Source organism: Dufourea novaeangliae, unplaced genomic scaffold (genome assembly GCF_001272555.1).
Source record: "Dufourea novaeangliae isolate 0120121106 unplaced genomic scaffold, ASM127255v1 scaffold246, whole genome shotgun sequence".
Taxonomy (NCBI): domain Eukaryota; kingdom Metazoa; phylum Arthropoda; class Insecta; order Hymenoptera; family Halictidae; genus Dufourea; species Dufourea novaeangliae.
The window spans coordinates 475,250-501,695 of NW_015374139.1; the positions used below are offsets into that span (position 1 = coordinate 475,250).

The 26,446-nt window shown below is 42.2% G+C and overlaps 1 protein-coding gene across 3 annotated transcripts; it reads left to right on the forward strand.

The window, feature by feature from the left end:
• The first annotated feature begins 619 nt into the window (after positions 1 to 619).
• On the forward strand, positions 620 to 25,785 carry LOC107191414 (MLX-interacting protein). Of its 3 annotated transcripts, none has more exons than XM_015580458.1 (16): positions 620 to 864; positions 5,495 to 5,862; positions 14,112 to 14,218; positions 19,347 to 19,420; positions 20,818 to 20,943; positions 21,261 to 21,474; positions 21,777 to 21,872; positions 21,954 to 22,218; positions 22,331 to 22,880; positions 22,985 to 23,164; positions 23,375 to 23,519; positions 23,695 to 23,900; positions 24,233 to 24,633; positions 24,721 to 24,844; positions 25,068 to 25,197; positions 25,287 to 25,785. In XM_015580458.1, the coding sequence occupies exons 2-16, from the start codon at positions 5,513 to 5,515 to the stop codon at positions 25,406 to 25,408; spliced, it is 3,090 nt and encodes a 1,029-aa protein (XP_015435944.1). In that variant the 5' UTR covers positions 620 to 864; positions 5,495 to 5,512; the 3' UTR covers positions 25,409 to 25,785. The 3 variants fall into 3 exon arrangements, with proteins under 3 accessions (XP_015435944.1, XP_015435945.1, XP_015435946.1); XM_015580459.1 differs by having other exon boundaries at positions 23,749 to 23,900; XM_015580460.1 differs by having other exon boundaries at positions 23,803 to 23,900.
• The last annotated feature ends 661 nt before the right edge of the window (positions 25,786 to 26,446 follow it).

Here is a 26,446-nt window from a genome sequence, read left to right on the forward strand (position 1 = left end):
ATCAAGGTATTTTAATATTTTCTCTTTAATTGGAAATTTAGATAATGATACATAAGAAAGATACATATATATATAAGATTTTAAAATATGACTTCAAGATGTTATCGACCTGATCTGTTTACCCATGGCATTTACAATCTAACAATAAGATTTAATAAATATATAAACTTCTTAGTATCTTCAACTCTCAATTTTACTATCTTCTATAGTTTCATATATCAGTATTGTCATGTTTCAATTTATACCAGATTAATGTAGAAAATAAACAATCCCTAACTAGTAATTACAGATGATGATTACAATTGTCACAAGTGCAAGTATCCAGTAACAAACAAATGAGTCTTTAACATAAATTTACTCGAAACCAAAACCCTACACCAGAAAACGTTATTGTACATTTTTTAATTTATTATTCCATGTAGAATAATCTTAGTCTCGGATCAAAAGTAGCGCAAAAAGTGTCGCGGAAATTGAAAAAGTGGCGGAAACATGGATCCGAGAAATGCTTGTATATTTGTATTTTTGTTAGCAGACGGCGCCACGTTCAGTCGTGTTTCGTGATTGGTCGGTAGTAAGCGCGCCCCTGTCAGCTGTGCGCCACAGAGTCGGCCGTCGTCCGTTGTAGACGCGGATCGTGCAAATGGCGTCACTGCCAGTATGAGCGAGCGTATGCTGTGTAATAACGCGTACGGGCCTCGTCCGGGCGCGGCGCCGCGCGGCCCAGCCTGACGGCGAGCGTGAGTGCGACGATATTAGTCAAGATCGAGGAAAATAAGAATCCAAGAGGATCGTTAAAATCGTTGTCGAAGTTGCAACGGTGTGTACGTATCGACAACGAGTGGTGACACGCAGTGAGAAAGAGAGGTGAGTGCCAGATAGACAAAAGCTCGAGAAGGAGAATTGTGACCCTAGCGAGAAGTGCCGTGTTACGCATACGTGAACGTAATCCGCGGAATGAAACTGTCCATCAGGCGCATCTTTCGAAAGTTTTCTCGATCGTCCAGATATTTTTTCGTCGAACGAACACAAGAAATCCTTTTATTCAACGAATCAATCGCTCCGTTTTGCGCGGTGAGATTTCTTGAGGTTTCCATGCAGAACAGAGAACATTGCGATAGAATCACTGTTGCAGCAAGATAGAAGCAGTGGGGCCGATTTCTAAGTAGCTCCTGAAGCGAGACAGGTAAATAATAAAGAAAAGAGAAAGGCGAAACGTACGCGTAGTAATTACGGGTAGCTACTTGATTCCGTTTAGACCGTACTCCATCGTGACAGGTGCCATGCGTGTATCATTGCCAAATGCATCGTGACGCTTTAAACCTCTCTGTCGTTCCGCGCATATTTTTACGGAACCAACTATTGAAAACGTTGTTCGTCTCTCAGTGTAGTTGTATGTCTGGTATACCATCTTCCGTTTAGTCGTTTCACCATACGTGTCATGATCAGAAACAAGATTTTATTTATCGTTATCGGTAACTAGAGGTGTCCTTATCACATTCTATGGAAACTTTTCTAATTTTATTATTCTGTCAGGTTGTTTAAATACGTCGGATGGTATCGCATAATTGGGACGGCCATGTTTCTACCCAGCTAAAAAACACGTTTCTCGCGGACACGCGCACGTGTGGGCGAAGCAGAATGTTTTTGTTTGCGCCGCGCCGAGTTCCTAAATACGACCGACGGTTGCATAAGAGATCGAGGTGTGTCCATCTGAAAGGGTTCCTGGCGTCTTGTAAAAAAAAAAGAGTCTAAGCTCGTCGCTATTCTCACCAGTCGAAGATCGAGACAGATTAGGAGAGGTTGAAGAAATAAATACTTTTCGTTTGTACTGGGGTTATAAGTGTTTCATGAAAAAGCAAACAACGTTACGAGGGAAATATGATTACGTTAGCGCTACTGATAGAGTACGCGCGCGGTATTTCACGATTACGTCACAACGCGACACGTTATCTATTTAGTCGTACGATCGCGAACTTTTCTGCTCCTCTGATTTATCGATAGTGCCGAAATGTATCGATGGAGTCTTGTACTCGCGACACGTGTTTCCGCTGGCAGAAAATTTAAACGTTTCTTTATAAATGTAAGAATTTTTTTAAAACCACGAGGAAAGGAAAAAACCTTCGTGCACGAATGGATAAGGCGGTTAACCTCGCCGATACGATGTGACTCCCGGGTGAAAGGGCATTACACTTTTGAGATAACAATGTCATGAAATATTAAAAGCACTTATTGAATGGAGTTGTTGCGGAGGAAATTCGCCTCGATAAAAATACGCGTGTATCGCCAACAAAAAAAAAACAAACATTATACACTCGTGAAATTGAATTGGAACCAGTAGTCGGTATTCAAAGTTTTTTTTTATATACGGGCTGATTCATACAATTCGATGATCTCGAGATATTTTACTGACTTATTCCTCGTAAGAAACAAATATTCTCTTATAACTTACAATCTACGATCAAGACATTGTGTTGAACGATTATACTTCATAAAGATTGGTGAATTTGAAATTCTGCCAAGTTATAGCTCACCGATAGATATTGTTAATAAATTCAAACGGATTCTGAGAGAAATATCGACTGCTATTACCGGTTGGTCGATAACTACGTGGAAATCTCGTATCCCCGAAACCGGTTGTAATGGATTAACTCGTAATTTACGATACCGAGCACCCGATGCCCATTCGAGTCGACTTCGGTTTCCGTTACACACTTTCGTAATATGCATCTCGGTGAAGGTTTACAACACACGCTCTTGTTAGAAGCTTGTAACATGTGCCGCATATTAAAACCGTCGAACACGGTTCGTATTCTCCGTTCAAGCCTTTCGAAGGTCCATGAGCACGGGTTCGATTCCTACGAATACCAATAATTTCGCAAAATAGCCGCGATCGATGAGAAATGTGTTACGCGGTCTAATATACCCGGAAAGTTTCATTTCCTCGTAATCTAGTCGAATAAGTCATCCGATCTTATCTACGACCATCCTATTGTGTACATACTGTCTAATGATTTAAGAATACATTCGGAAAGCGTGTTTCTAACGTTGTAAATTAATTAACAAAAAACAAAAATTATATTTAGTTACTAGTTGGTTTCTCATCGCAATTATTCTAAAAGAGAAATCCGAAAAAGGTGTACGTGACCATTCTATAAATAGATAGCGGCAGATTTGGAAGTTAACGCGTAGTACATTATACAATTTTTCCGCAGTTTCGCCACGGAACGCGTGTCGAGGACATGTGTCTTTTCTACATTGTCACCGGGCACCGGATTAATTAATTCTGTCATTGGAATTCAGGCTTAAGAGCTTTCTAATATTCATCGGGGCTCAGTTCCCGAAGACCTACGGCGCGTGGGATTTGAAAAATTCATAGACCAACGATATCGGAACAGGGCACGGACGATAAATATTCAAGCTTATATGCACCATTATCATCTCTTTCCGCTGGAACCGCGGCACACGTTTCCCTCGAAGTCGATCGGAGAATTGCGCATCGTGGTTTAATTTTAGGCGACTGCTGCATGTACCGCGATGTCACTGACCATTTTCTGGCGTGCGTTCGCTCGCTTACTCGTGTCCGCGACTGCACATTTTCATGGAAACCGGCCCTGCGCGGGGCGTAGCGGCGATTTTAACGATCCTCGGCCGGGTCGTTCAACCGGCCGCGCGAAGCTTGTTTACATGTTATATTTGAATTCGTGAAACGGGTAAGGTTCTTCGCCGGAAGTTACCATTTATCAGCTTCGCGATTTTGTATTTACGAGACGAGACAGATTTTTCGAAACGGCGCACAGTGGTACAAAACGTCGATTTAGGAGTTCAGAAGCTTAATTTGGGTGAAAAAATGGGAATTTCGGAACCGAACTTGGTAAGCATATATTTAATGTTCATATTTATTAAAAACATACAAAATTAATAAGTAATGCTTTTTAACCCTTTGCACTCCGAAATCTATGTAGAAGCAACTTTGTATTTTTATACATTTAAAAATTAAAATATTCTTCACTTTTCCGTTGGGGTCTCTACTGTTACATTGCATGTATAATTGTGTGTTAAAATAAAATAGTCCTGGAGTAATATTAAAAATTGCTCAGAGTGCAAAGGGTTAATAATAATTTTTTTATTAACAAAATGAAAACTTTTTTTACGGAGTTATCACAAGTTCTCTTAAGAAAAATTATGATTAAAAAACATGACTTATTAAGTTTATATTTTTTTAAATAAGTAGGAACATTACATACATGCTTACCAAGTTTGGTTTCGAAATTCCCATTTTCACACTCAAATTAAGCTTCCGAACTCCTAAAAACGGCGGCCGCCCGCGAGATGGACGATTGTGTGCGCTGAAGAAGACGACGATTCGAGCGGAAACAAAGTTCAGATAAACGAATGCCACGCGATTGGAAAATACTGAACAGTGTATTCGAACGTTATCGGCCACACGATAAGGACGCGGTTTGTTGTGTCTCGCGCAAAAAAGGACTCGTTCTATCGACACTGAGCCGCCGTAGACTTTGCAGCCTAGCGATTTCGCGAAACGGGGTCGGCCGATGATATGTGTACCGCTGAATTCCGCGTGAGTGACCTCGTTTTGTCGCGTTTACGGGCCCAATGTCCCGTGCCTCGCGACTGTAAATTTCAAGATTGTTTCCCGAACGGTGGTTGAAAGTTTCGAAAAAGTCAGTGCAGCCATACGTGTCGGTTTCCATCTCGTTGTCCTCTTAATTGATTCGCGCGTTGGCGTGGAAAACAGAGAAGGGCGGAGCCAATAGGCTATTAACAGCTTCAATCATTTATTTGTTTGCTATGAAACATTAGCTTAGCAACGCTGCTAACCTTATCTACTACACATAAAACTCCTGCTATGGGCTGTTATGCTACACAGCTGTACCAGGATAGGTTATTATACTACACAATCATACTATTATACCCTGTATATCGTGCAACTAGACTACCTTTTAGACAGCGTAGACTGGTCGAAAAAAAACTCTATTAGATGGACACAATATCGAGTTGCCTCTACGACGATCTTCTATGCAACCGTGTATACATATTATACAGAATATTCTGTTTAGTATCTCTAGTATTATTTTAGTGTCCAGTAACAATAGTTGCAATTGTACTGCACGATGTTACTTACTGCACGTATGAAAATAATGAAACCGACTAATCAGTAACCTGGTCTTCCTAACAATTCCCTCGAACGTCGTCGAATCTCCAGAAAGACTGGAAATCCGATTGGATTGTTTGAAAATATGGACTCGGAGGGCCGATGTAGTATCAAAGAAACGGAAAGGGGAGCCCCATTAGTGCGATAGACCGCCCAAAGATCGTGGGCTGGGGTTAAGACTATCAGGGACCACAGTTTCCCAACGTCGATACAGGGTCACGGTAAAACGGACGATCGAGAAAGAGAGCAGGGTGGAAAAGTACACCGCGGAAAAAACACACACACACACACGTTCCGACGCGCGACTGTGCTCCTCCGCAGAGTGTTCGCTGTAGAGGGATGCAGGCCGAACTGATGTACCGAAAACCGTTGACGATGACGACGTCCGGCCAGAGTTTTCATCGTCCTGGGATAGGGAAGAAGGAGCACGGCGGCAGGGACTCGAGGGAGACGATACACTCTGGACACTTCATGGTCTCCGATTTCGAGGCGGAGGCGCAGGACGACGAGGACGAGCTAGCCGTGCCGGTACCCGACGAGGAGGCGGCGGTCAAGCTGGCGATCATCGCGCCCGGCGGTTTCCTGCACGAGAAATTTATCAACAGCTTCTCCGGCGAAAAGTGTTCCCCGCCGCTCAGTATCGAGACGTCCTTGAACAAGCTGTTCCAGTGCATGTCACTCGCCTACAGGTGAGTTTCTCTTTTCCCCTCGGTTTTCATTCTGCCCCCTCCCCAGGGGAGGGTGCATCGCGGTGAAATCGAGACTATAGCGATATAATCAATTAAAACTGGCGAAAAGTAGTATGTACTTCTATTTTATCTTTCACTCGTTGTTCGAAACTCTTTATCTGGATAATGAATTTACCCACCTCCGCCATGTACGTATGAGCAGGATAGGATAAGTACATGTAGTCCACTCTGCTTTTGTGGTATCGAAACAATATTATTCGAGACCTTCGATAGTCAAAAAATTTCTTTCGAGATTACTGTCCCCCCGCTGCAATACCTAAGAGCGATAACGAGTGTAGCCTTGTCCACAATAGTTTCATCCTCGCCATAAAAGAAACGAAAGAGTGGAAGAACGCCCCCAAGATTCAGTGCCTAATAATCTTATCTCTAACAACAACACCGCAACTTTAACCGAGTTCCTGGCTTCTCTAAAAGCTTCGTAAAGATATTCTGAAAGCTCTGTGATCCACGAAGACCAGAATACCACTTCCATTATTGCATTCTCGATTCGTTTTGCAACATTGTGCATACATACATCGACGAGCAAACTCGACTTGGAATCAGGAATTATTGAAATTTATGCGAAATTAACATTTGATTTAACATTTATTTCACTACCTGGAATAAATTTACCAAGTGGTAGAAGACTTTTATTCTACGTTGCTTTTTCCCCCTGGTGGAAGCCGAGTTTGCTCGTCGGTGTACATATAGCGGTTCGGCTTCTCTTCCGCGGTGTTCAGTACGCCGTCTGCAGATTCCAGTTGAGTGTTTCGAGCCCGGCAACCAGACAAACGCCGGCATTCCAGCTGATAAGAGACAATTGAATTAATGAAGAAGAGGCCGTAGAACCAAACGTCAACATCGCAATCAAGCCCCGTCCTGGGCGAGGCTCGACCGCGCGCTATCAGCGGCAGTTCCGTTTTCCTTTCGAAGCTTTTTCGTCCCGTGACCCCTTCAGAGGACCCCTATACGAGTTCGCTACGCGTTAATTGGACCACGTGGAGCCTGAAGAATGGCTTCCCCAGTCGATTAGAGACAGTGGTGTGGCGAACCTTTTTACGAGCGTGTGCCAGAACTGTATAAATGATATTTTTGTATAATTTTTAATAGGGGAAAAATTCAATAGGAATATCAATCATTGTAGAATGTGAGTCAATTTAAAAAATTAACATCAGAATATCGTACAGATGAACACACTACTTGTACATAAACTTCATCGTATAATAATCAACATCCATTATTTATCAATGAGATTTTTGCTGTTGTACATTTGGTGTATACCAAATATGCTTTATATCAGATTCATATTTAGTCGCTTTTAAATATTCGCCATGCCTGGACCAAGGTGTGTAAGACACGTTCGATCTTCCGACAAATCGCGCGGGACAACGGTATCTGAAATTGATCGAGGATAGCGTTTTATCAAAAGCAAAAAAAAAAAAAAACAACGAGTGTGAACACCTTATCGTCGCGTATCATTCTCGAGTCTCTTTTTCACGCTCGAGACTCGCGAAAAGAGACGAACAAGACAATCGGTTTCGCGTGGAAGCCGATTGTACGTCGTGAGTTGACGTCGTAAATGTAATCAACGTTCGGCGCGCTCCTCGGCTCGGTGTAGTATGTATTTTTAACGGCGGATCGTTTAGGCGCCGAGTATCTCTCTCCGCCAGTTATAAATACATGTATATTTGTCGGGTGTACTTATCTACGACTGAATTTTTCGTGTCCCGCGATCCCAGCACCCTCCCTCCCTCCTCACACGGAATTGTCGGTTCCTCCTCATCCTCCGTCGTCGCGTCAGATGCTTACAGAGCGAACGCGCGGAGGCGTGACGACGCTGACGCGGTGTATTTACATCTGCACCCAAACGCGTAATTAAGCCTTGATCGATGTTTACGTCGGTTCTACTCATTGTGAAAAGATGGCATTATTTTCGTTTAACGAATATATAATCGTCGTCAAGCGAAAAAATGTTTATCATTTGTTATTTAACCTCTTCAGAAAATCACCGACAGTCTCGTTAAATGTCGTCAGATCTGTACCTGAAGTCGTGTGCCCACAACAGAGATCGGCAAACTTATTATCTAGATAGAGAGTTTCGAATAAGAAATAAAAGATAAAACAAAGTATTTCGTCTTGTTTTCAATCGATTTAACGCGGACATTCCAATTTTTGTGATAATATTTCTTCTTGAAATGAGTAGACACTTGACAAACAATTATTTAATCTCGTTAACTGTTTAAAGGTCAAGATGGCGATCTTAGATACTACTACTACTTTTCACTACATATTATTCGAATACAATTGTGCCCAACTCTGGCCCACAATCGTTCGAATCAACCGCGCGAGAACGTCGATGAATCTAATATCTTATCAGGCCACTCAATTAACTCGTTTAGCAGCGAGATGAACTCTTTGGTATGTTAGAAAATGAAGTTTTTACGATCTTAATATATTCAGAATTTACGAGAGAGTACAGGTTGCTCTTTGTTTTGCGGGACCAATGGAGAGTGCTGCTAGGGAAGAAAACATCCAATTATCTCCTTTCCTAGCACACCTGTTGCGTTCACCCCTCTGTTTACCTACTAATTGTAAACTGTACGGGACCTTGTGCTGACACCTGTACTCGATAATATCCTCTCTAATAATTCATGAACCACTTTCTGCCCATAGAACACCATGGGAGAGATCCTAAGAAAAATTCGAGTGTACGGAAACATAATGATTTCGATTGTACTTTCAGTATATATTCTTTAACATTTTGCTTGCCAATATGTATATCCATCGGTATCAGATGTACACGATCTCGTCGTTAACGCAAATCGAACGTAAGCCTTTTATATTACGGCCTACTGTTTTAAGTTCGGTCTATCTTATTGCTGAACTGCAGATGTTTATGCACACGCAGGCACAAACACCTCCACATCCGTCTGCGCGAGACAATAAAACATTCGAAAACCTGTAATTAACCGCAATAATCACCTTATCTTGTTTGCAACTTTATCAAACTCTCCGTTGGAAGTATCAAACACAGTTGTTTATTTCCTGTGTGTGTTTGGTGATTTATATTTTGCACGTTTCTCCTGTAAACAGGAAAAAGACTGACGAATCTCCGTGTAAACAAATTCCAACACAGTTTTTTCCAGCATAAACGTTTCTCGATCGCTCCGAGGAGCTGTTTCATACACACACACAAAATGAAATCGTAGTCGGAATATATTCAAACGATGATATCGCCTATGCTAATTGCAACTGACCTCAGCAATAAATGGTGCGACGAGCAAACATTTCTGCCCGGTGTGTGTCTCGCTTTCCATATCTTCGTTTTCGATTACCGTGTAGTCCGGTCTGTTACCCTATCGCCGAGCATACATTTGTGCGTTGTCACGAACTTAATTCGTCCGCCGTAAAGTGTCGCCGCATACATTATGGTGACACTTGCCATGCCTTCGTTAATGCCGTTTGATTCTTTGTTTAACTTGACAATAGCTCACGTCCACAAGTTTCTGCCACACAGACGGGAGGCCTGTTTTTAATCCCTCTGTTATTTCGACGGGTTTCTCTTGGAGAGCATTTTCACTCCGCAAACTTTCTTGGAACACGATCATGTCGCTCTTTAAATAGAAACCGTATCGACGATCCTGTTGATTACTCCGAAATCATCGAGAAATTTGGACTCGCGGATAGTAGAGATTACAGATTCAAAACGATTCCAACAGCTTGTGTGTGTGTGTAACTGTATTAAACGCGTTCTCTGTGGAGTCTTTGATTACAAAACAGTACCAGATCCGTTCGTGTGTTCGTAGCGACGGCGTGTTGGCAGATGAGAACGACGGAATTGACTTCAATTCCGTTCATTCCGCTCAATTATCGCGGTTTTTCTTGAATATACTTGATCCTCCCAGCGAACGAATCAACGGGACGGCATAGAAGAATTTCTTCGCAACAATCCGATATCAAAACTCGATAAGAGATTCAATTCCATCCGCCCGAAAATCGAACCTTTCTTCGCCAACACGTATGTATATCGGAGGTGATATATGAATTCCCAATACCAACAGGTAGGAGCATGGTAGGAGGCTCTTCCCCCACAATTCCTTTTTGTATAACCAACCGATTTTCCCCTAGGAGAAGCCGAGTTTCCTCGTGACGGTACATCTTCGCCCAGGAAAAGTGTCAAGATCACTCTCGACCAATTAATCGAGCTCCGTTTCACGCGAGTTCCAGACGTTTTACCGTTTATTCAACGAAGACAGAAAGATGGGGGAGGGGGTATTTCCGGTTGATCCGTGGTTCTAGTCTCGTGCGGGACCGTGGAACGCGTGTCTACCGTGACGGAGGCGGTTCTCTATCGCGCGACAGCGCGCGTAACACGAAAATGTGAATCGAGCTAAATTACCGTAAAGGCCGGCCTCTCTATGGGTATGTATGCACGTATATGCGCGCCGCCGCGTGCCTTTTATCATGCAAGGCCACTGCGTCATCGAGCCACACGCGCGCAAAATCACATACGTTCTCGTGACCGTGCGTGCTTACGAGCAACAGCTACACTTTACTTTTTCCCTCTATTTCCTTATTCTTCGTGAACTCCACGGGTTTCCGCGGTCTACCATTCCGGAACGATCCAATCGTCCGTTTTGTGTTCTTATCGCGTCTTATCCACAGAATTTTTAATCTGCCCGTCGCCTGTTTTGTTTTGTCAGCTCTATCAATAATAGGTCTATCGCTGTTTGCTCTCGATGAAGAAGAAGATCATATACGATAAGTCCTCGATGAGTGTTAGGCTTCTCGGCAGTGAACATTAAATATTTCATTAACTAATGGCCACATTCGGCTGAAACGCATAGCACTGGTTTCAGAATTCTAAGATCTATCACACTGTGATAAACCTCATTACAAAGTTGGCGTTACACCTGAGGAGCCTGCGAACACTCATCGATGATTTACTGTAGTTTCTTCGGACATAGAAAGGTCATAAGACATTTTTCCTCCGTTCAGAGTTTTAAATGGCCGCGAGAAACTTTCAGCGGAAACGCAACAGATTACGTTTGCTGAGTCATCTGGATCGTATGGATCGGTGACTGACTGTTGTGATTGTACGAGAGGTGGCACGTGATCGCGATTGCGCTAATTTGCGTAATTCCCCTTTTCCAGAGATATGTGGTATCCGGGTACTCTCGGGAAAACTGGGTGTCATAGATTCGATCGAATTATGCAATGTGTTTGCGCACCTCTTTCGGAGGATGACAAATGATCAAAATGGTTAATACTAGAAAGAATATTTACTTTATTCTCCGGCTGTATTTAACCCCTTACCCCATGATTTTCTTGATGTCTGCAATCTCCAGAATTACTTTATCATCAATAATTCCCCAGAAACAAAAGGAATTCGTGTACTTATCGGAATTGTACATTTAATCTAAAAGTTAAATTTTAATATCAGCAAACTAGTATTGACTCAAAGAAAACGAATAATACTTCTATTTGTTGAATTCATTTTGATATCGTCAATGTTGTAAGGCAGGGGGGTTAATTAAAATATATTCATAAATATTAACGATAATGAATTACTAGAATATACATTGTTGTTGGGGAATTTCTCAGTGAATATTTGAGTGCAGTTTCGGAATGATGCTTGAATGAAAGAAAAACGAAACGTACACATACGTGCCGGAATCCCTCAAGAGGTTAAACCGCGAGACAAATAACGTGTTATCTGATAACAAAGTTATCCGAGAAAGAGGCACGTCTGGCAGAAGAATTCTCGTAGATTGCCTCGCCTCTCACCCAACACCGACGTTGGCGGCACGATATTTAGCGAAACCCAGTCTAGTCACCTCTCGCAAGAATAATTCTTTAATTGTTTTATTAACGGGAGATAATAGATAGTTAGGGTAAGAGAGAGAAAATGATCTCTCACGATTACCAAGAGATAAGTTTCAGTACCGTGCAACGTAGCGGTATATACACACCTTTATTGCCGTATTCATTGAAGTATACACTGGTTGTCGTAAAGATCTGTCGTAAAAATAAAAAAGAGGGCAAGATCCCGTGGACACGGTTTCAGAACAGTCGAGGAATCGTTCAGATTTCGATAATTCCAGGTCAGGGTGATCCGACTGATAAACGACACCAAAGCTGATCAATTTTCTGTCTCAGGAATTTCGTCTCCTGTTGGTCTAGCTTAGAACACGAGATAAACGTGATCCTCACCTGTTGAGAAATCACTCCTCGAATATTAGGAATTTCCATTTCGGGACGTAGGGCATATGGAGGGGACCTGATGAGTTATTCCTCCTAGTGGATTATCTTCTGAATCTCGAACACACAAGACTACTCTGAAATTTCAAGTTATTTCAATTTGGTTAATTACAGTGTTTGGCAATTATGCGTAAAACCAGAATTCTTGAAATAAAAAAACCTGAACGTGTCTCCAGGCGATTCGGGTGTCGAATAACTTGGGCAACTCTTGCGAGAAGGCTCGTTGATTTATTTTAAACGTCGATTACGTCTGTAGTCAGTGATACAGGGTTTTACGAGCCACGTTCACGTGAATTCTCACATAAAACGATTCCGTATCGTTCGTATATTCCTCCAGTCCGTTATCTAATCGACCCGCGAGAAAAATGAAAATCCAAGCAGGGAACTGTGGGGTGGCCAGGGTCTAATGCTAAGGAGAACGTTCGAGGCGTTCCTAACGACGTGGAAACGACCAGTGGAAATCTTCCTACTGGTCTAACCGAGTTGGTGACTTTCCGAGATCGTGCGGTGACGTATCAAACCGTTGATAACGGAACGGTGGCACTCGTTCACGCTGCCAATCCGATATCGATGAAGGTACTTGTACACTCGACACGATTTCGAACGGTTTCTCAATGACCGACAGACTGTTGCTTCGAATCTCTGAGAAATTTCAGAATTTCCTTATCTGTTTCCTTATTAGTCCCTTTCTAGAACCAATCGAAGCAGAGTAGTCAGAAGCTAAAGAGAGGCTCGGCTTCGTGCAATAAACAAATTTATGAGGGGCTGAAAACCTCTCCGCTTTGCCACGAATGCTCCGAAGCGGATCCAAGTCCGTCGTACTTATCGAGACATTACACTCTACTATTTTAATATCATGGTTTAGTTGAACAGCGTGTCCCAGTTAATAGGAAGTTTCTTTTCGTAAATTTGCTCGTCAATTGAAATACTCGAGTATCAGTTGAAACATATTTAGTGCGTAGTAATGGGTGTCCCTTTCGACGGATAATTATATCTTGTTGATTCGTAATTGGTACGGAAAAAGTGGCTGCGCGCTCGAGAGAAAGAAAATGTTCCGATAAGGCTGGGATTAACTTCACCGACGACTCTGAAATCTATCGGAGCGCTCGAAAGCTCTTCCTGGATTAAGCTTGAGCCGTTTATAGCGACATGATCGTTCGTCTAACAACTTCCACGAACTACTTCGCTCGATAATTCTGTTTGCAGCCGGTGCAGTCTTGCCGTTCCGTCCTCCTGTAAATAAATACACATTACATATCCCCGTTATTCCGAGTAGCCAGGGTTTTTCTTGTTACACATCTGACAGATCCAAAAACTCCTTTATTTCAGGTAACCCCTTCTCTCGTTGCCTTATATTATCTGAAAATGTCTTCCTTAGAAAGTTTGTCCTCTAAGAAAACCCTTGAAAAATTTCGTTACTATTTTATTAGTATTATACCATATTATTTAACGATTCTGAATTCGTAACTCACATCGAAATGTTACTGTATCACGCGCAGGGTTCGTTATTTTAATTCTGTATCCTCAAAGAATGCAGGAAGCGTGTTTACTGGGCTTTAATTTCCAATCAATGAAGTCTTAACCCTGTGCACTCGAGATATTTCTAGACTTATTTTGGATCGCTAAATATTGTCTGTACCTGTGAGGAGTACTTGTAGCGTAGAGGGTTAAAGATCCTCTAGATTTGTGTAAGCACGAAACGAGTGCAATCTCCAGTAAAACTGGAATTGCTGGTATTGTCTTTATTTTGCCACTAACTGCGATATCCTGCACATAATTACCACTCACGAAATCGAAATTACGAATAAAAAAGAAGCTCCGCCGATTTCCTTGCCTCGACTGACCGGTTCAACGGGGGGTGGTGTATTCGAAGACCAAATTTATAATATTCGGTCTAATACAACTTGTCTACAGTGGGTATGACGTATGGGCATTTGAATTTGTTCCAGACAGAAACTGACATCGCCCAAGTGGAATCGGTTCAAAGGAATCAGGCTGAGATGGAAGGACAAGATCCGGCTGAACAACGTGATCTGGAGGTGCTGGCACATGCAGTGTAAGAAGGGAACTGATCGCGGATCGCTCGTCGAAAAAAAATAGATCCATAGCAAATTACGGACCCAATTTAATACAATCGGAAAATCGGGAAGAATGTAACGGTGCTCAGGATAACCAAAGAATCTGTGCAACTGTCGAAAGCTTTGAGCAATCATCCAAGATATTCGATGCAAACGTCTAAAGGTGCGTATCCATTTGTTGCATATCATCGTATCACCATACGATACAATTTCATACGCAACGATGGAAGGCTTGTCCGTCCACGTTGGTATACAACGGTGATGCGATACCAAGATACGCATCAAGTGGATACGCGCCTTAAGACGTTCAATGCAAACACACACCTCGTTTATTATCCGGTAACTGGCGCTTCCTACCTCCCGCCCGCGTTATTTACTCGAGAAACCCGATCCTCTAATTGGATAAGTTGATCATGAAAGTGGTCTAACTGAAAAAAAAAAAACAAAAAAGATCAAGTTTTTCTTTTAGGCTAGGCGATGGTCCAAATTTGCCAACCATCCCTTATTTTATGTTACATCGATTTCTATTTCGATGTTACACAAGAATTGTGGAAACGAAGGAATAGTTGACTTACACACAATAATTCTTTCGAGCACACGATTGGCGTGTATATAAGCTCAGACGAGACCGGAAGCACCAGCCGGAGAGACCGTGTGACGTGTTTGTCGACCGGGTCTAATTTCGCTGACCTTTGACATTCGTTCCGCCGCGATAACCGTGTCACTCTTCTTTTTGTTTTGTTTTTTTTTTCATCGTTCGCGAGAACTTCTCCATCCTCGGACGGATGAGTTGTCCTGGTCAACAGTCGTGGTTCGAGGGTCGTATCGTCGATCGACGCGGTTTAGAGAGGAAGGTCTTCGAAGAATATGTCGTTTTTCATTTCCGTTCACCCCTTCCTTTTCCGGAAGTATTCGGAGAAACATCCTCCGCGTGGGTGCAGAGGACTGGTTGAAAGACGAAAGAAAGAAAGTTTCTAAAGTGATCGCTGCTTCTCGAATTGGCTGGGATCGAGTGGATCTCATTGATCGACGGATTAAAAAAACAGAAGTTTATTTCCCAGATATCTATCAGTTTTACTCGGATATTTTCTTTCTCTTGTCCGCCGCTAAAGAAAAGAAAATGTGCATTCACTGGTACGTTCGCCTCATTTAACGCTCATCAATCGATCTCTTTAAAAATCATCACTAGTTTGGATTTTGTGAGCGACAAAGGGTTAAATACACCGTCGTCGAGTCGATTTCAATCATCGTCGTTTTAATTCTCGGTCACGAAACTTCCTATTTTCAACCCTCAGCCTATTTACACTTCCACCCTTAACGTTCTCAAACTTTATTCTGCAATGCCCCCCACCCAAAAACAGATAAATTCGACGATTACGAGAAGATCCGATAGCGTTTAGAGTTGTTTCGTAACGTGGGCACGTTTTTACTTGAAACATCGAGCATGTCCCGCCTCCGTCCGATACCATCCTCTTGCGCCAGATTTCGTTTCCTTCGAACGACTAACGGCGACAAAGATATAAGTATATATACATATATTCTGAGCCAGAAGCAGCCGACTTGTCCATCAACCGACGATCGAAAAAACAAAGGTGGCGCGATAAATACCCGTAATCTAAAGCCAAATTAAATTGATTCAAGATATCCGTTGCGCGCGCGAAAATAAGGCGATACGATATAGTCACCACGCGTCGGAGTTTCACCAGATAAAAACCGTGGTTTATATCTTGTGCACGTGACGCGACAGTGACAAAGAATCCCCTACCCCTCCTCCCCCGCCTCGAGTCCACAATTGCTGCGGCGTCGTTGTTCTCTTCACGATTTTCTTCCGTCGTCGTGTCGAGCCGCTCAGTTTCGCGAAAACCGTCCCTGGTGGACTTACACGATATCGTTGATCGCGGGTGAAACACTAATCGGATCGGTTCCTTCGTTCGCGACCCTTTCGTGCCACGATCCCGAATCGTGTCGTCTCGATCGTTTCTTCGAGACGCGTTCCACCTGGCCGGTCCAATCGGTGGATCGTTCGTTTCCCGGCGTAGGAGTCAAGGTAAATCGGTGTGCGGTTTTTTCTTCGTGATCCAGCTTCAATTCTGCAACGAAATCGCTAACTCAGAACTCCGAAAGTCTTTGGGGAACGAACGGGGAACACCTGGGGCGTGTCTCGTTCTGCGTTTCTAACAAAGGAACCTTTGTAGCATAGACCTCGATAGAAGCTTCCGACAATTTTTCGTTGATATTCGATTCTGCGGGGCGAAACGACCCTTTAAAAGTTCACGTGACTTTCTCTATTTTTTTGTGTATCTTGAAAACTATAACAGATTCTAAGAAACTGTTTCAATGAAAACTTAATGCCTTCTCATGCTCTTTAAAATTATGCAAGAAAATTCTTAAAAATTTGTTTGTTTGAAAGGGCAAATTTTTAACGATTTCGTTACACACCCTGGTAGAGAATAAAAAGTCATGGAAATTATCATTCTGACATTTTCTTTATATGTACTATAATTTACAAGATATACAGTATCAGCAGAAACTGAAAATTGTTCCATGCTTCTATCAAGGACCCCTACAAATCAACTGCACTTTTAAAAAAAAATGGAACGTGTTGCGGGTTACCGTGACGTTTCCGTGTGAGTCACCGAAACACGCTGGTGCCGTTGTTGTTAATCGTGGTCGCCGCCGAGAGAGAAAATTAAACGGGCAGAGCACCCGAGATGCTGCTCCGTAGAGGGGAGATATCGTTCTCGTAAAAAAGACCGGAGGACTTTTAAATAAAACGGACCGCCGATATATATCAATTGTGCAATCGTGTCTCGGGTGAAACGGGGGGTCTCGTTCACTGACATTTCGATCGGACTGCCTGCCACCAGAGCGTTATTTTTACGACGCGCGCGTGTCTCTCGTGTCCGCCATTCAGACGACAGGGGGAGGCTAATTTTCGTTCGCATGGTAAATCACTCGTATAGACAGCGTGTAACTTCATACACTGGATTTTTATTCGGAACGAAACGTCACGTCGTGTGAAAACGAAAAAATCTGTCGGTTTTCATTTTACATCTCTAGTAACTCTAGTTTTTCGATTTATCGTCGAGAATCGTTTTTACGTGGAACGTCGAAATTTCGGGATGGAGGGGGGTTGGTACTCGAATAATCGACATGTTACGGTTGATTATTGCTCCATGTAAATTGTGCAACGCGTAATATTCACCTCGTTTGTTGCTTAAGAACGTTTTCGATCGGTATTTTCCAACGGAATGACGTAAAAGCTCAGGGTAAAATGGGAGGAAGGAATTTTTCTCACGTGTTCCCCGTTCGTTGACACGAGACGTCGAAGGACTTAATGAATCGTTTTCGTACGCTGCTGAACTGCTGTACAAACACCTCCTGTTTCCAGCGGTATACAAATATGTTCGTCGCCTGTGTTGATCTCATACGGAATTACACGACGATAAGAGCTTATCGGGTTTGTGTAATTGTTGAAAATAAACCGACGAACCGTTCGAATATCATTCGAGGGAAATATTGCACGAATCTGCCCTCCAGTATCGATGAAACGGATCGAGAATTGAAAATCCCCGGGACTCCGGAGGTGTAATTGTACAGATAAAACGAATCGAAAATGTAGAATAGAATACTTGCCTCTGTGTTTACGTTTTTGAGAAAATTAATTTTGAAAGTAATCACGTTACGTGCTTCTAGGTCGGCCATTGCCGTGACGCCATTTTGGTGTACACAGCGGGAGCAATTCTTTGAGTCTGTACAACCTGATTGGCCACCAAGTTTAAGACTGTTTCGCGGAGAATATTCTTAAATGTTTCCTTAATACTTAACTGTGTTCCATCATCCCCGACGCACTTTGAAATCCGATTTAATCCTTAATTACAGACCACTCGTCTCGGATACGAAATTGAATTTTTTCTTTCGCCAGCACAATCTAGCGGAGAATCTTGGAAGCTCTAACGTTCGAATAGCTCCAATTGATAGTAAGTAAGCAAACTGTTTCCAAAATGGTAACAACATTTAATTGCTTACTAAAATTGTCATTTCGAAGTATTCGTTTATAAGACGAGTTATCTGCAATTAACAGTTACACGGTGGTTCACGCGATAACGCGAACACCTGTGTTCCACATTTTCGACTCGCATATTTTTACACGAAGAACACCGCCGCCATGTTGTTTCCTAAATCACTTCCACTTCGATTTTCTCGAAGAAGGTGCACCGTAGGAGTACATTACCGTCGAATTCTTTGGAAAACCAAAAAAGAAAAGACGGGCGTCGGACAAAGGGGAGGTTTCGGTGTGTGGGACGCTTAGGGGACTCGATCTTCCTTTCGAGGGCTGTGTTCATCGGGGTCCTCGATTCCTGCGGCGAACTATTCCGCGGCCACGCTGCAAAATGCGTCGTCTGAAAGTCGGCATCGGGACGGCCGTCGCGTCTCTGCTCCGTTACACCGACTACGTGAAAGATGGGCTCAGGTTAAAAGGAAGCTAACTGTCCTGAGTCGCGCGAAATCGTTGCGTTCCGATTCGACCCAGCACAACCGATTCGTGGTGCGTATACACACCAGTACTCTTTGTCCAGTAAAGGAACCACGGGGTGGGGGACATCTGGTCGCACACAAAGACTTTGTTTAGCGAAAGAACTGCGTCGTCGACTGTTTCACAGAGCTCTGCGCGCAAATGACTCTGAAACTGGAGCTATAAAAAGAAAATTTAGCCGTGGATTATTGTATTTTTGTAACGTGGAATTTCCCTTATTCGGAATTAACTCGGACCTACGGTTCTCTCCAAACTTAGGACACATTTTTCTCTGAATCAGTAATAACGAAATTCGGAATTTTTAGAGAGAATACAGTACAACTCCAAAACGATTATTCCAAGTCTGATAGTCTTGCACGTCTTTGTGGAACCCCACTGCCTCATAGTTCCTTTCAGTTGACTTGCCCCCCATCCCACAGTCTCTCAGAGATCCAATCTTGTAACAATCCGATTGTAATTCTTCGACGAGCGATCGGAGGATGTCGTATCTGGGGTGGTTCGAGGATCGTCCAAGAGACGACTCCGAAAGTCATCGACGATGATGCTATGTAATCTCGTGACGTTTTCAGTTATACTGAAGCAGAACACGTTGGTGTGCCAGTTCGCATCCCCGTTGGATGTTGACACTCATAATAAACCCGAGGTACGTTCTCGTCAAGCATCACAGTAAATCCTCGATAAGTGCTCGAAGGCACTGAGAAGGAAAGGTTCCCAGGTCTAATGCTGACTTTTTAATCAAACTTAGCACAGCGATAGAGCTTGGCATTCTGAAGCCAATGATATTTGTTTTAACCGCATATGGTTATTAGTTTATGAAATATTTCATGTTTACTGCCGAGGAGCCTTCGAACACTCGTCGAGGATTTACTGTAGTACCGTAGCCGGTTGAGTACCTGCAGTTGTGCAGGGCGTCTGAGAACGAGTGTCGAAAATATACAGAGTGGGACAATAATTATGTCCACTTTGAATATTGCCGTTATTTGTAATAATATGAAAAAATGTTATATTCAAAACTTACACGGTATAGCGGGGGCATATTGCGGCACAAACATTTTCTGCGTGGGTGAAGGCATAGAGGAGATTTCAACGTCATCTCAATTTTTTTTAATGGAACGCTATGTTTTTTTCATCGCGATGTGATAGCCGGTGTTGAGACGACTTCAGCGAGCTGTTATTGAAGGTCATGCAAGGTCAAATGTGGTAGTAAAATAAACTTTCTTACATTACAGGAGATGCTCGAAGTGGTGACCGTTTGCGTCAATGCAAAGTTGCAATCTTCGTATCGCTGCATCATAATTGCAGCATGTGCTAGAATAAGTTCAGAAACGATAAGACATGCACGTGATGCAGCGATACGAAGATTGCAACTTTGCATTGACGCAAACGGTCACCACTTCGAGCATCTCCTGTAATGTAAGAAAGTTTATTTTACTACCACATTTGACCTTGCATGACCTTCAATAATAGCTCGCTGAAGTCGTCTCAACGCCGGCTATCACATCGCGATAAAAAAACCATAGCATTCCATTAAAAAAAATAGAGATGACCTTGAAATCTCCTCTATGCCTTCATCCACGCAGAAAATGTTTGTGTCGCAATATGCCCCCTCTATAACGTGTAAGTTTTGAATATAACCTTTTTTTCATATTATTACGAATAACGGCAATATTCAAAGTGGAGATAGTTATTGCCCCACCCTGTATATATTTTTTTTATAAAATTGTATACCCAATTCTATCGTTTCCTGTCTCTCACTGCTAAGCGACTTCACTCGACACTTTTAAGACTCCTTCCATGTATGTATGTTAATAATAAAGATTTCATACGGTGCTGTACATCCCATATAGTCGAATGGGATTCAGGCACGATCAAGGATGCGACACAGATATCCTTGATTGTGCAAGCGTGTTATCATCGTGTCGATTCGAGACGCGAGAAAATAATTGAACGTCGTATGTACACGTTGGTTGAGACGTTCGGTCGCATAAGATTGGTGTACAGTTTTCAAGCGTAAATCAACGATACGGTATCTCTTATCAGGCGGTGGTCTTAGAGGGCAAATACTGGAAGCGAAAACTTGCTGCAGTTACTGCGGAATACAAGAAATGGCGTATGTTCTACCGGAACAAGATCCTTGGCTGGACGAACAAGGATGGCACCGAGATGGTATTTCATACCCCTCAAGAGGAATAACTTTGTTTTCAGTCTTTTTAACCCTACCGTTGTCAGTTCCAAATATCAGGCCAGTATCGAAATCAAGTCAATCCAGTTGCTTGGCACTGATACATTATTTTGTTTAGTAGATAACAATCTCTCTTGCCTAGTCTTACGTGCGATTTTCAATGGTAACAGAAACCTGAAGAATCTGAAATTTATATTTCTTTTATCGATAATGGCAGGGTTAACAGATTGTCTGTAAATTATTTAGAAGGCCATAGGCTACCACCGTTTCCCATTCATGGCAGAGTACACGTTTATTTCAGATGGAATCGATGGACGTGTTAGATTGGGGCAGCGGATTAGGAACCTCTGGGAACTACGGAGGAGGTACTGGCAACACACACGGAGGAATCAGTGGGACTCCAGGTGGAGAGAGTATGATGGTTGATGAGGATTACATGGAGCTTATGACTGATACGTTATTTTCAACAATCAGTTCGAATCAACCAATATACTTTCCCGATCCGAGAGAAATTGGTAAACTCGCTAATTCACGGTCGCGTGACTACTTATAAACAGTAATACCTGCAATTGAATAAACCGTAAAGCAATAGCTCTCAACGTATATTGTCATTTTGACGCTGTAAAACAGCAGTGCAGACGTTCGTATAATATTCAGATCTTTGAGATAGAAACTAAGAAATTAATGTGTGATTGGTTAAAAAATAGAATAACAGTTTGAATGTATTTCACGCAGTCTAGTAAAATATCTAGTGTATTAATAGATTTAACAGAATTATTAAACATTATATTCTATGGTATTTGTTCAAAATTTATAGCGCGTGGGGCCAGTCTGGCGGATTTCATACAGCCCAGCCTGGGTCCGCTCCAACCGAATTTGGACGATTTTATGGACACCCTTGAACCGTTGCAAGGTGAGCGATCGCGGTCAATTCCGGTTGTTCGTGATACATGTGGCAAATATAGAGGCGGTAATCGATCGATCGTTATTTTAGAATTTTTGAATTCGAAGCTACCTCCTGTCCCCGAGGAGGACGACATGTTTCGTAGTAGCGCGCTGAACTCGAACTATCCCGATCTGGACTTAATGACGCCCATGAATCAGATGAACGAGATGGGCCAAGGATCGTCGGTGAAAAACGAGCAAGCCACGCAGTCGGCGTTGTCGCAGAACGACCAGGGAAACACGATACAAAATCTTCAGTATACCGCCAAGATATATACTCAACCTGAACCAACGAATGCCTTCAGGAATAATATGTAATGGCACAATATTAATGTTCTATAGACGTTTATAGATAATCAAATGTAGCTCGTGCAATGAACATATTAACGTTTAAATTCGCGAAACATTTCGATCATATTATTATAGTGGTCTGAACGAGAATTACAACGCTATGCAACAGAGCTACGAACCTTCCCCAGCGAGTCAACCGGTGAGAGAGAAGAGTCGAGCAAGACGGGTCTCGTCGAGGAGCAATCGAATAATTCAACAGCCCCAACAACAACAACAACAACAACAACAACAACAGAACACATATCAACGATCAACGCAGCAACAGAGTTCAGGGTTCCAACAAAGTTCCCAACCTCCATTCGCCATGGAGATTCAAACCGTTCAGTTGACGGCGGTTCAGAATCAAGTGCAAATATCGCCGATGAACGATCAGTCTGTTCATGCTGCTAATCAAATATCATCCATCAGTGGACACGTTCAGAATTTGGCGGCGGTGCAACAGAATTTCGTAGGAACCAACTGCTCGGTACCCACTCAGCATCGAACAATTCGACCTCTGCCGCCGGTCGCTCCGATCTCCGCCAAACCGTACAAAACCGTGCAACCGCAACAATGCTACAAGTTCTCCGGTCTGCCGCAAAACTTTAATGCGCAGCAATGTAAATTCAACACCAACAATTTCAAGGTACTCCGATAAAACGTGTCTTTACGTCGCTGATTTGAATAATGTATCGACGAAGGCGAGAGAGAAGTTGCGAGATTAACAATCGGATTATCATTGCTTCGCAGACACACCCACCGCAGCAAGTCGTGTCGGTCACCGCGGAGCAATCGTCGCAATCGCCGATACTGTTGCAGTGCAGACCCTCGGGACTGGATCTCACCACGCCGAACGTGCAACCCGCGAAACTGCTTCCGCAATCACCCGCGATCAATACAGAGAAGGAAGAGGTTTTCGCTGTACCGAAGGTTAATAATTTATCATAGAAAACTATAATACCGTTAAACAAGAACAGTGAGAAATCTTCGAATATTAATCTATGTACACAATGTAATTTTTTGTTCACTTGTCACTGAGAATTTCTCATTTTCGAACCATTCAAAAAGTGTGTCGTCGCTCGGCAGATAACTGTGTTGTCATTTGAGAGACTGATGATGAATTTTGGTTTTCCGTTTCAGTATCAGATGAAAGCGAGGAATAGATCTCGAAGCAGTTCATCGCTAACTGCGCCGAGAATGCACCCGCCGCCGTTAGTGTCTGCAGCGAGCGATCCCGCTCTAAATCTAAATAACAATGTATTGCTCGCGCAGTTACTCACGAATAGTATGTATTCTAAGAAACGTAATCTTTGCACGGTTCTTAATTTTCCTATTATATTATTCAGCGCCTGAGGCGCGATTGTTAAGCAATCGAGAAAAAAAAAACATATATCAATCGTGGTATTATGCCTTTTCCCGATGATATAGAATATTATGAGAGATTCAATATCGTTACATAGACACATCTGGTATATACACAATGAATAGTCCGGCTGATAATATAATGCCGACAGTGAACCAAACAGCCACCACTATGAAACACATCTTACCCATGCTTCCACCTTCAGCTTCGCCCGCGCAGGTGACGACCACACATCAGATCACCACACCGATTACTGTCCAAACGATGCAAACCACTACGGTGCAGGTCCAACCACAGCAGCAGGTACGCGTCGAAAGATTGAATTAATTTTATAGACTTCGTGAAATGCATTGCATACTGTATAAGTCTGATCAAGATTAAGTGGTCGCGGTTTTAATCATGCTAGACTTATAGTCTTTCTGAAAGGGTGTTTTCGCGAACCCTGTTTATATATTCCACGTGTCGTAGATTACATAACTGAGATCGACATTAATAAAACAGTTTGTTTTATATAATCGATAATATATTATGTGTGTGTGTGTGTATGTGTGCGTGTGTGTGTTGCATATTAGGCAATGCAACAGTCTACTTGCAGCCAACAAATGTTATTAAATACAAATACCCAATCACACCAGCCACAAAATAGCCCCGGGTCACCGAAGGACAGTTCGAACGCGCACAGCCCTCAGGCGTTGAGCCTCAGCCCTTTGCACAGTCCAATGAGTATAGGGAGCCCGTTGTCGCCTTCCCGAGGATACATAAAAGGCGAATCGGAACGGGGACAGTACAAGGAGCAAAGAAGAGTCGGGCATATCCACGCCGAGCAAAAGCGTAGATATAATATTAAGAATGGATTCGACATGCTGCACAGTTTGATACCGCAGCTCAGCCAAAACCCGAATCCGAAGCTGAGCAAGGCCGCCATGCTGCAAAAGGGGGCGGATTATATAAGACAGTTGAGGGCGGAAAGGAATCAATTGAAGGAGGAAATGAATAGCTTGAGCCATCAAATTGAGTGCCTTAGTGCATCGATTAGGTAACAACAATTGATTATGAAGAAAAGTGTTCTGTTCGAAACGACAAAGTGTTGCATTCTTTAATTTGTTACTTAATGATCTTTCAGTAACTATCAGGCTATGCTTCCTGCAACGGGTGCTCCGATTTCTAGACACAGAACTAGTAAAATGAAAGAGATGTTCGACGAATACGTGCGCACGCGTACGAGGGAAAATTGGAAATTTTGGATTGTATCCTTTCGAGTAGAAATTATTTTTCATTTTATTGCCGGTGAAAAGAACGTGGTATAGTCGTAAAATAGACCTGTTACACCCTGTATTTCTATCGATTCTGTTGTCACGGTGTCTGGAACATGAACATGTTTAGCTCCTGGTCGGTTTTATGACTACACTTTATCTTTTTCATAGAAACATTTAATACATTTTTAGTACATTTCCTGACCAATGACATTAGTTCAGTATATTGCTTGAGCCATTGATGATTTCCTTCAATACTTCAGTATCAACCGCCAGTATAGAAGATTTATACAGAAGTACAATGTTATGGGTCGAGCAGCATTGCTCGCTCGTCGATCTCAGACCAGGTTGGTGTTCTATCAAAAAACCAAAGAAAGCATCGTTCGTTATTATTCACAAGTCTTATTTAAGCGCTACATTTCATTTGCTGTTTCAGCTGTTCTGAAGTCCCTGAAGTATCTGTGCACTGCCACTGATATTCTGTCAGACCCTGGTCGCTTGCCTGAAGAAGCACTCGCAGCAGTAAATTGCACAGAACCACGACGATCTACTCAGTGACCAATACGCGAATCCATCGTGGAATGTATTTGCCTACACCTTTAAGATTTACCCTCGTAACGAGAAGGAGAAAGTTACCGTAGTTTAATCCAGTTTTGGGAGTCTCACTTACGTGAAAAAGAATTTCTTAAAACGGTCGATTCCTTTTTTTTTTCTTTTTTACAGTAGATACTCTGGTTTCCTTTCGCCAGCAAAACGGCGGTTGAACAATGGGGAAACTACTTAAAAAGTGCAATTTCGCCCTCTGTGTCCTTGTCAAAATTGTGATCACCGAGATTTGCAACACCAAATCATAGAAAAGTGCGTGGAAAATATAAATGGCGAATGAATTTAATCGTGAACTATGTTTAACGAACTATTTCTATATATAAATATATACAGACTGTTGCAAATTGGAACGCGTTGAGATTTTTAAAATACTTTTTTTTCACAAATGAAGTGTTATCGCAATGAGTAATAAACTGCGAGTACATTTATATTTATTACGTGATTGTGTATATTACCCGTTTACCGTTCATTCAGAAAATCGCGTGCTATGAATTAATTGCGATAACAGAATTTGCATAATGAACTTGTTCCGTTTTGATTTCATCGATTCACTGAATTTGTTTTAGTATTTGCCTACATGCTTATGTAATATTGAAAAAGAAAATACGTGTAGAGCAAACCATTCCATTATATTTTTACTATGTTTCTTTTGGACTATGTACGACTTTTTTGGCAAAGTTCCGTTATTTAGAAAAAAGAAATTAATGTTTCTTAAAATTGTTCTATTTCTCATTACATAACGTTTGTTTTTTACTTTTAAGATGAAAACACTTGTAAAAAATATATTGCGGACCCGAGAATATATTACATTGTCGGTATATTTTTATAGTAATCGAAATATACGTAAGTTTATTTTGAAAATTTTAGTAGCTTTGAATATTCTTTTACCGAAAGTGACAAATAAATCATTGTTTACGTCTTACGATGTAAATGATCGTTCAGAATTTTTCAATGTTACACGTGAACAAGTTTCGGAGTACCTTCCTAAAA

Excerpts from the sequence above, each read along its gene's own strand:
- LOC107191414 (XM_015580458.1), top strand. The coding sequence starts at position 5,513 with ATGCAGGCCGAACTGATGTACCGAAAACCGTTGACGATGACGACGTCC. Across the intron at positions 21,873-21,953 it reads CACCCTTGAACCGTTGCAAG|AATTTTTGAATTCGAAGCTA; the intron begins GTGAGCGATCGC and ends TCGTTATTTTAG. Across the intron at positions 24,845-25,067 it reads AAAATTGGAAATTTTGGATT|TTCAGTATATTGCTTGAGCC; the intron begins GTATCCTTTCGA and ends CAATGACATTAG.